The sequence below is a fragment of the Castanea sativa genome, chromosome 3 (assembly GCF_040712315.1).
Source record: "Castanea sativa cultivar Marrone di Chiusa Pesio chromosome 3, ASM4071231v1".
Classification (NCBI taxonomy): Eukaryota; Viridiplantae; Streptophyta; class Magnoliopsida; order Fagales; family Fagaceae; genus Castanea; species Castanea sativa.
The window spans coordinates 5,817,257-5,830,565 of NC_134015.1; the positions used below are offsets into that span (position 1 = coordinate 5,817,257).

At 35.5% G+C, this 13,309-nt stretch overlaps 1 protein-coding gene across 3 annotated transcripts; it reads left to right on the forward strand.

The window, feature by feature from the left end:
• Nucleotides 1-1,914: 1,914 nt before the first annotated feature.
• Nucleotides 1,915-10,549, forward strand: LOC142627338 (ATP-dependent DNA helicase Q-like 1). 3 transcript variants are annotated; one of them, XR_012842811.1, is made up of 11 exons: nucleotides 1,915-2,091; nucleotides 3,092-3,480; nucleotides 3,762-4,022; nucleotides 5,163-5,331; nucleotides 5,605-5,696; nucleotides 5,802-5,845; nucleotides 7,923-8,037; nucleotides 8,120-8,473; nucleotides 9,352-9,576; nucleotides 9,720-10,029; nucleotides 10,113-10,549. XR_012842811.1 is itself a non-coding variant. In XM_075801179.1 (11 exons), exons 1-10 carry the CDS (start codon nucleotides 1,977-1,979, stop codon nucleotides 9,828-9,830), a joined length of 1,875 nt encoding a protein of 624 aa, XP_075657294.1. In that variant the 5' UTR covers nucleotides 1,915-1,976; the 3' UTR covers nucleotides 9,831-9,863; nucleotides 10,094-10,549. The 3 variants fall into 3 exon arrangements, 2 of the variants coding, with proteins under 2 accessions (XP_075657294.1, XP_075657293.1); XM_075801179.1 differs by having other exon boundaries at nucleotides 9,720-9,863; nucleotides 10,094-10,549; XM_075801178.1 differs by having other exon boundaries at nucleotides 9,720-10,549.
• Nucleotides 10,550-13,309: the final 2,760 nt, after the last annotated feature.

The window sequence follows — 13,309 nt, forward strand, 5'->3', positions numbered from 1 at the left end:
GCTCCAGAAGCTTATAAACCATGAGTGGGAGGGATTTCTTGCCGATGTGGGACTGCGGTGTAAAGCCCCCAGAGAGTGAAGATCCGTACCTCCCATGTCGCTTGAGAACAAAACCGTGAGGGACTGGCTCCCCAAAGCGGACAATACCGATTAATGGGGGAAGTGACCTCACACTTGCTTTCTTGATGTGCAAAACTAATTTGTTATCAAAAAGGGATATAATTCCATAATGGGAAGATCATACAGATAATTGAAGGCAAAGAAGGAATAAATAAACATTTTGATTGATGGAAAATTGGTTTTCCAAAGTACAAATGAAGATTCTAAGGAAGAAAACAAGTTTTTTTTTCCTCTCACTATTCTCTCTCTTGTTCTTCCTCCCTCCTCAATTTTTTATGGATCCTCTTCCCTGTGGGCATTCTCCTCCTTTTATCATCCCTCGCCCCTACCTTTTTCTAGCTGTGTTCTTTTTTATTGGATTTAGAGGATACTTGTCCCATTAGATACCTTTCCTGTCATTTCTTAATCATGAAAGTAGACTTTTGGGGGTGTATAAATTGTCCAGGCTAGTCATTCAACATTTAATGATGCTAACATTAGGTATGAATAACTTATTAATGTGGAGGTGACTATTACATTAGGTTCTACATCATCTTCTTTGCGTTCCTTGGGGATGGGAAACGGGATAGAGTCCTTAGTGAATGGTTTGTGCTCCTCGGCTAAGTTACTACACCTTGAGATAAGCCTGTTTCTCGGATTACCTTGGTAGCTAATCCATATGGCCCCGTTTTCTCTAAGACTTAAGTCATTCTATATTTGCATTTGGACCAAGTCTTTACCTCGAGAATATCTCTTCGACTCAAGGTCCACGGGGCAGCTTCGATTCAACCCCCCAACCCCTACAGAGATAATTGCAATTTGTTGCCAATCTTGTAACTTGAACTCCTTTCCTCCATAAACCTCCAAAGCACTATATTCATAGGAAAATGTCAATTATTACTGTTGTAAGCTCTTGTCTTATTGAGAATTAAATAATTGTAATAATTTTATCAAATTATTCATTTAATTTTGTGAAACAAGTAAAAAATGTCGTCTAAAACTAAATGAGTTATTAAACAATCACTTATGACATTATCCAAGTCTTTACAAAAAAAAATATATATATATATATATAATAGTAATTTCAATTTTAAATTATATTAAATTACAAGTTACTTCCTTTAAATCTCTTTAATATATATATTTTTTCATTTCAATTCATTAATTTACTTATGTCTTAAATACAATCCTCTTGTTCATTTATGTCCAAAATAGCCATTAAACTATATATGTTTCCAAATAGCAAAACTACTTCATTTTATAGGCCCCCTTTTTTTTTGGAGTGAATATTTTTATGGGTCGAAATGTTACGTTAGTAACAGATGTGAGTTAAAAGGACTTAAAAAAAACCATATTGATGAAAATGAATACATGTCAAAATTTGATGGTGTATGTTGTAATTCAGCTTAAATTAAAATGAAAAAAAAAGAGAGTAAAAGGTCGCTCTGTTTGTTTCAGTAATGATGTTTTATAGAAAATGAGTCATTTTTCAAGAAGTATTTTTTATAAAACTATCTTATTTTTTAATATTTGGTAGAAACTTTAAATGAGTTGAAAAACAACCTTCTAACTTCCCTTATTTAGCTTAAATTAAAATATAGTTGTTTTTCAAAAAAATTTAATGAAAAAACGATCTCTAAAAATAAGTCATACTTTGTATGCTACCGATTACTAGAAAACATAGAAAACTATTTTTACACAAGGGTTTCATCAAAACAAACGGAGCATAAAGCAAAACGACAGCGTTGCACAGGGTTCTAATCCTCCATATAAACCGAACTTCTTCAGCTACATGCTTTTTATAGGTAACTTTTCAAAGCAATTTGGCGCGGGAGAAAATCTCAATTCACATTCGCAGTCAAATTCTTCAGAACGAAATGGATGACCACGATTTGGAATTGGAGAAAGCTCGGTTGATAAGCTTGGCTCTTGATTTTGGGTTCAATGAAGAATCAGCAAAGAAGTGCTTGGATCGTATGGTTCAACTCTATGGTACATAACCCATTTCTACGCCCAAAAAAACCCACAAACTTTAAAGCCCCATTCTCCATAAATGTTTGTACTTTATGTGATTTTATGTGATTTAGTGGCCTCAAATTACGAAATGGGTTTTGGGTTTTTATTTATTTATTGTTTGTTTTTGGTTTTGTTCTTTTTTACAAACATAAATGTGTGTACTTTAAGTGATTTTATGGGTGTATGTGTTAGTGACTTGAAATTTTGAACTGGGTTTTGGGTTTTTAATTTTTTTAATTTTTGGTTTTGTTTTTGTTATGTTTTTTTTTTTTTTTTGGGGATCTGTAATAGTGGAAGTTTGTGTTAGAATAGTGGTTTAATGATTAAAATCACGACTGTTTAAGCTTTTGGGACAAACCTTAGTTTATTATGCTATAAAAGTAGGTGTCTTTGAGCTTGAAACCTGTCTTAACTCTACCTCACATTTAATTATTTTTTTAAAATTTATGTGCTGGACTCACTTATTATGGCGAAGTTTGAGCCACAAGTGAGGGGAGGTGTTACAGAATTGGTTAAATGATGTAATTTCACTATTTCTTGATAGCTTAAACTTTTGAGATAAGTGGTAGTTTACTAGTGTTTGTTAGGTGGCAATTGAAATGGGTTTGTTGGGTTTGTGTGTTTGTTATTGCAGTGTGTTGCAAAGTATTTATGGTACTTCGAATGAAGAAATTTGTAGTTGTATTTTTGTGTCGTTGTATGCTGGTGTTTTGAGCTGTTTTACTGAAATGTGATTGTATTTGAGGTTGTAATTGGATTGAATTTATGTAAGAATGGAGTTGTGTGTGTGTGTGTGATGTGGGTAGTATTGAGTTTTGGAGATGATATCCATGTTTGACAGTGTGTATTGTACAAACTAAATTCTTATTTTATTTGGATGTGATCAGTGCAGTTGGTTGTTTGGTCCTCTATTCAGCTGTAGGTATTGATGTTTTCATAATCATTTACCTTTTCATTTAATGCTAAATGTATTTAGGTGAAGATGGCTGTGATTTTATCACTGTGGAGCACTGTGGTGATGATTTCCTTGCGGCCTTAGCTGAATCGATGCAAGACACTGAGGAATGGGATGATTTACAAGCCATTGAGTCAGAAGCTTGTGGAACTTTGAATAACTTGTTTGACAAAGATGTTCTCAATAGTCATGAAGTGGATAATGACGGCAATGGAAGAAACTACATCAATGTTATAGATGATTCACCCGAAAAACATCCAAATTTTATGGAGTTGGATTCCTCTAGTGACAGTGAAGACTTAGATTTTGGAATTCGAAAGGAAAAAAATGTCAAATCTACCCCTTCTTTTACTGATTGGAGCAGTCCTGTTCTCAATGAAGGTTCAAGTAAAACTTGTTCAAAATCTATGGTATGTATTTTAGCCCCAAAGGTTTTATTCTCATCTTATTTCCACTGCAGCTGCGAAGCCTGCTAATTGTTGTGCATATGCTGCACTTGCCTCTTAATTTCCTGGTCTATCTTCAGTAGTTATAGTTTTAGCAATTGTCTATTTCTGCAAATTATTGAAGGAAACAAGCAGATGTATTCCAGTTATGAACTTACCTAAGCGTATAATTGTAAATGATTGCATGTTGCAGTTAGCATAATATACCTTTCTTTTCAGACACTGAAGTAGTTTGTCTGTTGAAGGATTGTAGGAGCAGCATCACTCAAGGTTCAATCCCATCAGTTTCTCATAAAAAACATTGCTCCCGAACATCAAAAGTGGAACATGAGACTCTCAGTTATGAAGTACTACAGGCTTTGGATGATTTTGAATTGGCAAATGTCGTAATATTTGGTAACAGGACATTCCGCCCATTGCAGCATCAGGCTTGTAAAGCAGCTGTAGCAAAGAGAGATTGCTTTATTCTTATGCCTACTGGAGGTGGTAAAAGTCTATGTTACCAGGTCATGTCCTTTTCCTCAAATTTTGGAATGTCTGTCCTGTATGTTCTCATGGATTAACAGTAAATCAACAACATGGCTAAAATTTATCGAGATATAGCTTCTACAGCTAATCTTGATGACATTTTCCATTTTACTTTTCTAACATTGCAATTGTTAATCAGACATATAATAGCCTAGTCTTTTACTAATGCCATAAAATTAGAGGTCTTCTGCCAAAACTTCCTCCTGTCCTTAAATTTTGGGGGCTGTTGGGGAACCTAAAATTTGGTGTATTATTTCTTGTTGGCCTACAATAGAAACTAATTCTACTGCTATGAACCTTGGCCTTTTTTCTTTTGCTAGAGTTTATTTACGTCTAATCTAAAGCTCTGACAGTTGGTTAAGCTGTTTCTGTTCAAATTTAATTTTCCAGATTTTAGTGGCCCTTTAAACTATGAATCTAGTTTGGAGATAAAATCATTCTAGGAGATTTAGAATTAGATAATTTTCTTTTTGCTTAATTTTTTTCCGTTCATTTTATTTGTGATGTTGGCCCAAATAAAATTGGCAGACAATGAAATGATTTCCAAGATAGTCTTTAGCTGTTACTTATGTTAATGAGACCCAGTTCACTATCACATTTCTAACACCAAAAGGTTCATTAAGATGTGAAATTCACAGAAATCCCTTCATCCTGTTGGGGGTTTTAGCTGTCAGGGATAAATGCCCCTGGCTGACCAGGCAATTGGTTTTGGCGGGTGGTCAATTGCCCATAGGATTTACTCACTAGAGGCAAGTCCAAAGGGCTCTTCTTTAGAAAGATTCCCTACGTTATCAAATATATATATATATATACATACATACACTTTTAAAACCTGATGGTCCATGATGTATCACATCCATAGGGAATAGCAACCTGGGCTCCTGCTGTCAAGGCTATATAAATATAATCTTCTAAAATTTTGCTAAGTTGAGTTGTTTCTGATCTGGACTTGTAGTGGCCCTAAAAACCCTAATAAGTAGTCTATTTGACATTTTGTCAGATATCTATTATCCTGAACATTGAGCAGTAATATGAATATCTGACCTTTGTTTGAGTAGTTGAATGTGTAAAGCTATCAACTTAATTTTTACATTATTGTGACTGCATGTTTTGTACAGCTTCCAGCAACTCTGCAACCAGGTGTTACAGTTATTGTTTCTCCCTTACTCTCCCTCATTCAGGATCAAATAATTACTCTGAACCTCAAGTATGGAATACCAGCAACTTTTTTAAATTCTCAACAAACTGCTTCCCAAGCAGCAGCTGTCCTCCAAGAGCTAAGGCAAGGTTCATTTCTTCTTTGTACTCATGTCTATTATAAGAAGTATAATCATGCCAATGAGCTCTAGCTCAACTGGCTCTTCCTCCCTTTGTAAGTGCTAGGTGGAGGGTGAATCCTGGATTCAATAACCGCTCAAAAAATTGTTCTAGAACGTTTTTTCTATGTGCCATAAGCAGCAATATATTACCTCTTGATTTTTTCATCTGTCCTTCGCTCTCTACATTAGACTTCCAATTGATTTCTCAACCATGATTTTTTTTTCCTTGTTTTTAGGAAAGATAAACCATCATGCAAGCTCTTATATGTAACTCCTGAGAGGATTGCTGGGAACTTATCATTTCTTGAGATTCTCAAATGCCTGCATCGGAAGGTGAAAATTTTCAGGTTTCCGACTAATGTTACAAACCAATGTTTACTACTGTAGGATTTTGAAAATTTCTGTTGCACATAGTTGATGCTCCAACATTAATCACAGGGACAACTAGCAGGTTTTGTTGTTGATGAAGCACACTGTGTAAGGTATGCACTTTTCTTGATTGTGTTATGTATTGGTTCATATTGATAGCTATAAGTGATACTCAAATATATGACTTAAAGCATGGGCATGCAGCACACCTTCAAAGGAACCCTGTTCCACACCTTTCCCATGGCTGCACAACTGTTTACTAACGGATATATGAACTACATAATTTTAAGTTCTTAACCATAGGCCATTGTTCTTGGTTAAGAAGTATGTTTATTGATGCCTTGTCCAAAAGTTGGGCACTTGGTGGATTGGTTTTGATTGTTGTAACCCTTGTAGAATATAGGAAGAGCTCAGTGTGTGCCTGACCTTGAGTCAAACCTCTGATGATATAAAGGGTATGGAGATAGGGGAAGGTTCTAAGTTCAATTCTACCAAGCGAAGGATAAAAAGCTTTTTTTTTTTTTTTTTGGTATACACATTTTTGTGCTAATTAATGTAGGACTTATTAGATGTTAACAATAATTACTATGGATGAATTATTGATAGGCCAAAAACGTATTGACCCCTTGTGATGAATTAAGTTGATTAATTAGCCAAGTTATTAATTAATCAAATTAACATGCAAAGTGCGTGGTAGCACAAACAAATCACCAATTAAATTAAGTATGTAGCGGAAATTAAATGACACGGTGATTTGTTCACGAATGGGGAAAACCTACACGACAAAAACCCCATCCATCGGGTGATTTTAAGGTCACCATTCCCGAAATTCCACTATTATCACAACAAGCGGTTACAAGTAAAGAAATCTCAAGTATCTTACCAACCTACAGTTGAACCCTTACCCTAATACCCAATTGGACTTGTTCTGTAGTGACAATTTCTCCTTTTAATGCACGGCTCCCAAATACATGACTAACCAATTGCGCGGATCCCAGTACACGACTTCAATCACCAACTAGAGAAGATTGTTGGCTGCAAAGGTCTTCAATTTATCCACACGATGAAGATCAAAAAGATGCTTGGTTACAAAACCCTACGGTGCACATTACACAGCAACTTCTTCACAAGAGAGATGAACTAGGGCAAGAACTTTGTTTCTGGTCACAACTTGCTTGAACAAGGATTTTTCAATGCTTGTGCAACTTGTGAATATTTTGACGGCCCTTAAAATAATCCTTTTATATGTCTAGGGTTAGGAGAAAAGAAGTCCCAAAGACACATTCACGAATTCCAAAAAAATCAAATTAGGATTCTGAAATTTGTAATCCTCAACAGATAGAAGCTGTCGAGCACCTGTCGAGAAGTTGTTGAGCCTTGGGGTTGGAACAACTCTTTAAACCTCGACACATGCTAGCTGTCGAGTTTTAATGAACTTGCACTTTTCAACTTGTTTCTTGGACAGACTTGATGACTTCAACACTTGATCTTGAAACACAGTTTCTTGAAGCATAAAACTCATTATAAATTTACCCAATTACAAATAAAGTGCGTTTTGTCAAAGGATTAGCCAATTACATAAAAGAATGACATATGTTCTAAACAAGTGAAACACATATGTCCTAACAATTATGCATGATCAAATTCAATTCCACACTTTCATAGATTCAAATCATCACACTAATCATAAAATGGTCATGTAATGCCTTTTTTTTAATTCCTCTTTAATCCTGTCATGCTACCTGTCTGGGTTGGGGCATGAAGAAAATACTAACAATTGGAAGACGTTCCTCAGAGCCGTGACCAATGCAATATTAAACAAACAACTGGCAGTGCTAAGTTCAAAATTTTTGTTGATTTTGAATGATATTTTGCTCTACTAAAATATGGACTAGTAATTAGTGACATCTGATCTTGATAAGTAATGGGAAGTTTGCTGAATTTTTGATTAACTAGATGAAAATGCTACAACAAGGTTGAGTGGGCGAAAGCAACTCTTACCTTTATGCTAAAATTCAAATAGTTCTGAAACTGTAGCCTAGCATCAAAGATGTTTTAAATCACTGGTCTCCTAATAAAATCCTGTGACATGCTAAGAACTGGGTCACAGTGTTCTTGAACAAGTGTCAAGCAATGCAACTCTTATCATGTAATTTGTTTTGTTCTAATTTCTCTACTTATTCTTTCCAGTCAATGGGGACACGATTTTCGTCCAGATTATCGCGGGTTAGGATGTCTTAAGCAGAATTTCCCAGATGTTCCTGTGATGGCATTGACTGCCACAGCAACCCATTCAGTTCGTGAGGTAATAAGAATGACAGAGAACGTCTCATTTTTTTTTCTCTTTGGAGAAACATAATGTTTCCCATGTCTACAACCTTCTGCAGGACATAATGAAAGCTTTAAGAATCCCCCGCGCTCTGGTTCTCGAAAGGAGCTTTGATAGACCCAACTTAAAGTACGAAGTTATTGGAAAGACCAAGGAGCCATTGAAGCAGCTTGGACAATTACTAATGGATTGCTTCAAGAATCAGTCTGGAATTGTGTACTGCCTTTCAAAAAGTGAATGTGCTGAGGTTTCAAAGTTCTTAAATGAGAAATGTAAGATTAAGACAGAATATTACCATGCTGGTTTGGCACCTCGCCAGAGAGTTGCTGTTCAAAAGAAGTGGCACATGGGAGAGGTCCATATTGTATGTGCTACTATTGCTTTTGGAATGGGAATAGACAAACCAGATGTTGTAAGTCCAGATAAATTCTGCACTTTCTCTATAATGCTTTTTTAAAGAATTTTTGAATAATGCTGTGGTCATGCGCAATTGTACAATCAACTTAGGAATTCTCTATTGCATGAGGTAAATATTCTCTCTGGTGATTAGTTTATCAGCTGCAAATGACTGCACCTGTCAAATTGTTAAATTACGTTTTTTTTTGCCGAAATTATTAAATTACTTAAAGATTATGATATATGCCTGTTATACAATGGCCATTGTTTGTTGATGCATTCATTAATTGATTATGGTTATGTTTTAATTATCAAGTTAACAACATTTTGAGGTGTGATAAAAGAGTATTATTAAATTGTTAAGAGGAGGGATCAACTTCCTTTGAGACACCACTCTCTCACTGTATGTTTAGATTTAATCCTTTCTCAAACCAATTGTTGGATTCAATTGTGCATCATATGTGCCAAGTTTTAAGTTGATCATCTCTATCTATTCTGGCCCAGGGACTTACAGTTTCTTATTTGGAGACACAGTAAAAGGCTGATTTCAAGAGCTGCAAAGATTGGGATAGCTATAGATGAGTAATTGACTTAAAAGTGGCATGCATGATTTATGTTAGTATAGCATTAGATCCAACAGTTGGGTTGGTCAATTATGGATCACACCAAAACTCTGGATGGTGTAGCAGTTGCTACTTGACTGGGTTGATATATATGACTGAAATAATGTTACACTTTTTCTGTTACTTTGGTCTGACTTGTATGATTATACTCTTATCCTTTTAACTCTGGTATTTCAGCATTTGATATCTGTAATATGCTTGCAGCATGGTTGCTTTTGGGTCTGGTTTATTTTAGATATGTAACCTAAATCTCTCTCTCTTAAATGTTCAGCGATTTGTCATCCACAATACAATGTCCAAATCGATTGAAAGCTATTATCAAGAATCAGGTAGGGCGGGAAGAGATGATCACCCTGCGGTATGCATTGCTCTATATCAGAAGAAGGATTTTAGTCGGGTTGTGTGTATGTTGCGGAATGGGCTTAAATACAAAAAAGAAAGCTTTAAGACAGCAATGACTCAAGCTCAGAAAATGCAACAGTATTGTGAACTGAAGGTTAGCAACTTCACATTATTCCATTGACTTCTCCATTCTCTCTTTCTCTCTTCTTAAAAAAAGGTTCAGCTTTTTTGGTTACAGACAGTCGAGTTTATTGGTACAACCTTGTTTTATCCTTAAAATGCTTTTGAGTTTTGCAGGCTGACTGTCGGAGACAGGCCTTACTCAATCACTTTGGAGAATCTTTTGACCGGAAAGCCTGCAAATATGGTTCTAATCCTTGTGATAACTGTCTCAAGACTTCCTCGTGAGGACCTCCATGTTAATCTTTGTATGCTACTGAGGTATGACACAATTCAGTACCAATTTAATTTACCTTCTTGTTGGGGCCACATCTCAGTATATTGTCCTCATCACATCCTACATGGTTCAATCAAGGTCTGTTTCATTCTTGACTTTCTGACTCGACATAAAAATAGACTTGGCTGCAGAATTATGCCCTTATTGAAGGTATAAATCAACTGTGCTGTGTTTTATCTCAATCCTTTTTGTCCTTCCAAATTTTTCTTAACAGTGGAACTGCCATGCTGTAGCCTTGCTATACCAATGGAGGTACCAAAGCCAACCTACTCTTTGTCAAGTGACTAGTAAAAACCCATGCCCGCTGTTTGTTTCAGACCTCACCCGCCCCATTATCAGATATTGTGTCGGGTGCATGCATGAGATTGCATGTGTGTGTGTGTCATGGGTGTTTGAATGTGAGGGCTCTGTGAAAAGAATGTACTCTTGAATGAGTTGATTTGGTGTGTATCAGTTGGCCATGTGCTTTCCAGGTTGAAGTGGTTGATGTACTCGTATGACAATTAATCATATGGTCTGCTAATTTCATGTGATTGCATGAATTTCTATTAAACTCAAAGTTTTGTAGCAACTACTTGATTCCTTTTGTGGGATTTAGAAGTCAAGACAGGCCTTTGGGCTACATAAGAGAACTCTTTCATTTCCTTTAAAGTTCATTCCCTTAGCGTAAAGGATTCCATCTTTCTTGTGTGACTAGATTTTACTAGTTGATCTAGGTAACACCTACTACTCCTGTCTCTTGCTTTTCTAAAAACAATACATCGGTCATTAAGAAATATGGTTCAATATGGTTTGATGAAAGTTTGAAAAACAATATTTGTTTTGACCTTGATTCAAAAATGGCTAATTATTTAAGTCTTAATAGCCAAAAGGGATCTTGATCCAATTCCAAGTTAGGTCTCTCTTGTGCTGATCTCAGAGTGATTCATTCGTTATATTAAAACTTTGTGCAATGCATCCTCAAAGACGAAGAATATTGTGTCAAATGGAGATTTTGGCTTTCAACCTTGACTCCTTTAAAGAAACAATTGAATTTAAGTTGAGAAATTCTTCAATTGAGTACTCCACCTAATCCAATCTTCGCCAACTGGCACCATTTGTAGTCTAGTTCCAATATTTGAAGTAGGTATTAAAATTCTGAAACAATGCATCCTTGAAAATTAAAATATTGTGTCAGTGAGTTGGTGAGTTTGGCTTCAGCCTTGACTGGTTCCTATAAAAGAAACAAATAAATTTAATTTGAGAAGCTCTTCAATTGGGTGCTCCCAACTGATCCAATCTGCTCCAATCTGGCACCATTTGTAGTTTAGTACCAGAATTTCAAGCAAGTGTAATGCATGTAGGTTTATTTATTTTTTTATATTTAACTAGTTTATTCTAACTCCTCCTTATGACACATTGCATAATGTATTATGATTGCATTGACCCAATGACCTTAGGCATTCTGTGCCAACCATTTATGTTCTATTTATTTATCATATTGCCGGCTTGTAGTCAACAAGGATCCATGGAAGATGTATTATTATGGATCTAAGATCTACGAGTTACAGAGACTAAAGAGTAACATTTTGACAAAGAGCACATGCAGCACCATGCAATTGTTGTTATGAACATATTTTGTTTTCTACTTGGGGGAAGATTAAGATTTGTAGAATATGACATGTTAACTAACCCCAATAATTGTATTCATGTCATCCACAAATATGAACTAGCTTAAAGCTATTATTATTATACACGGCCCAAATCCAAACATTTCTTTATCACTCGATTTTAGTTGTCTTCAGGCAAATATCTTTTTAAAAATTAATAATTAAGTCATTTTGCCTTGAGCAGTACTTTTGAACCTGATTTTCTATAAATAAATAAAAAAAATATCTTTTTTGTTTTTTTAGAATCTAAAAAAAATGTCTTTAAGAATGTCAATAGATCAAGTTTAAGGCGAGAAACGATTTTTCAACACCAAAATATAAATATAGTACATAGTAAACCCTTATAAATTTAGAAATTTAATTACAAAATCGTCTTATATATTTATATTTGAAAATTTAAATTCGACTAAACTCGCTTGTTTGTCTTACCATAAATCAGTCAAAAGAGTCCGTTCATGTCTACTTAACTTAAAATTGAACATGCAATATATTATTTAACAAATCTTAAGCAGTAGTAAGCACTTAAGCTACGTTAAATAAAATTTTAAGTGAAAAAGAGACCAGACTTTTTTTTTTTTTAATTATAGAAACATGTAAAGAAAATTAATAATGGAGAGGTATAATCATAGTTAAATATAAATTCAAACTTGTGGGGACACATTTTTCAGACCAAGCCCAAAATGTAAGGGATCTTGGCCTAGTGAACCCAGTACAATGAATTTGTAGAGAGTGGGTCAAAGAGCTAGGCTTTAGTGCTTGGATAACAGTTAATATGGTTTTGGATGATGAGCCAACAAGAATTGAACCCGGTTTGTGCGAGAAACTTGGTTCTCGGCACAGTCCGAGGAGCTCTGTTCTAGCGTATATTGGATGACCATGGTTACAGGAGTTGTTGAGATTGCTATAATGCTTTCTCTTCTCCTTTTTTCCATCCCCCTTTCTCTGGGATCTCTACCCTTATTTATCTTACATCTCTCCCTTCATCCTTACCCTACATGTGGACTACATGTTGATGGTTTATGCTGCTACTTGTCCCATCAGCCCCCTCTAAAAGTCTTCTGGAGTGGTTGTAAGGCTGCCATAATACTGTTCAGAGGTCACTTCCTCATTAATGCGGTGGTAGCAGCTTTCCCTTAGATATTTTTGAGTCCTTATCCCTCTTGTACGTTCATGATACTCGTTGCTATCATTAGAACTTCTTGGAAGGTCATCCTTGATCATTAGGATTTATACTAGATTTACATTTTGGCTTTGTCCGAGGAGATAGTACTCCTCGGACTAGGACCACCCATGCTTCTCGGCCAAACCCACGTGCTCTCGGCCAAAATCACATGCTCTCGGCCAAATCCCAAAATCCATGACCCCACAAAACCCATCCCAAATCCTCTTTAAAAAAAATCTGTTTGGGTAAGGAAACCCACTAAACTCGATCCACTACCACTGTTTACAGAAAATGTTCCTCCAAGTGGATATTTTCAAGTTGTTTTCATGACTTCTTTTTAGAAAGTAAATTTATTTTCAAGTTGTTTTCATACATTTATTGATGAAAGCAGATTGGCTACTTACACATATCAACTATAGTGCACACGAATGATTTCTTCAATAATAGAGCTAGGCAAACTTTTAGCATGTATACCAAGTTGTACTGCAGGGTTGTGCCCACTGAGCCAAACCATTATAATGTTGCTGAAAAAGAGAACCTTATCTGTGCATGGGCAATGTCCCGTTTAAAAAACTAGAATTATAGTGAATATTATAAAAGAAAAGAAGACAAGACTAGT

What these genes read in the sequence shown, in the direction of transcription:
- LOC142627338 (XM_075801178.1), top strand. Translation starts at nt 1,977, where the DNA reads ATGGATGACCACGATTTGGAATTGGAGAAAGCTCGGTTGATAAGCTTG. An exon ending in AAACTTGTTCAAAATCTATG is followed by an intron (nt 3,481 to 3,761) that starts GTATGTATTTTA and finishes TGTCTGTTGAAG; the next exon opens with GATTGTAGGAGCAGCATCAC. An exon ending in GTAAAAGTCTATGTTACCAG is followed by an intron (nt 4,023 to 5,162) that starts GTCATGTCCTTT and finishes TGTTTTGTACAG; the next exon opens with CTTCCAGCAACTCTGCAACC.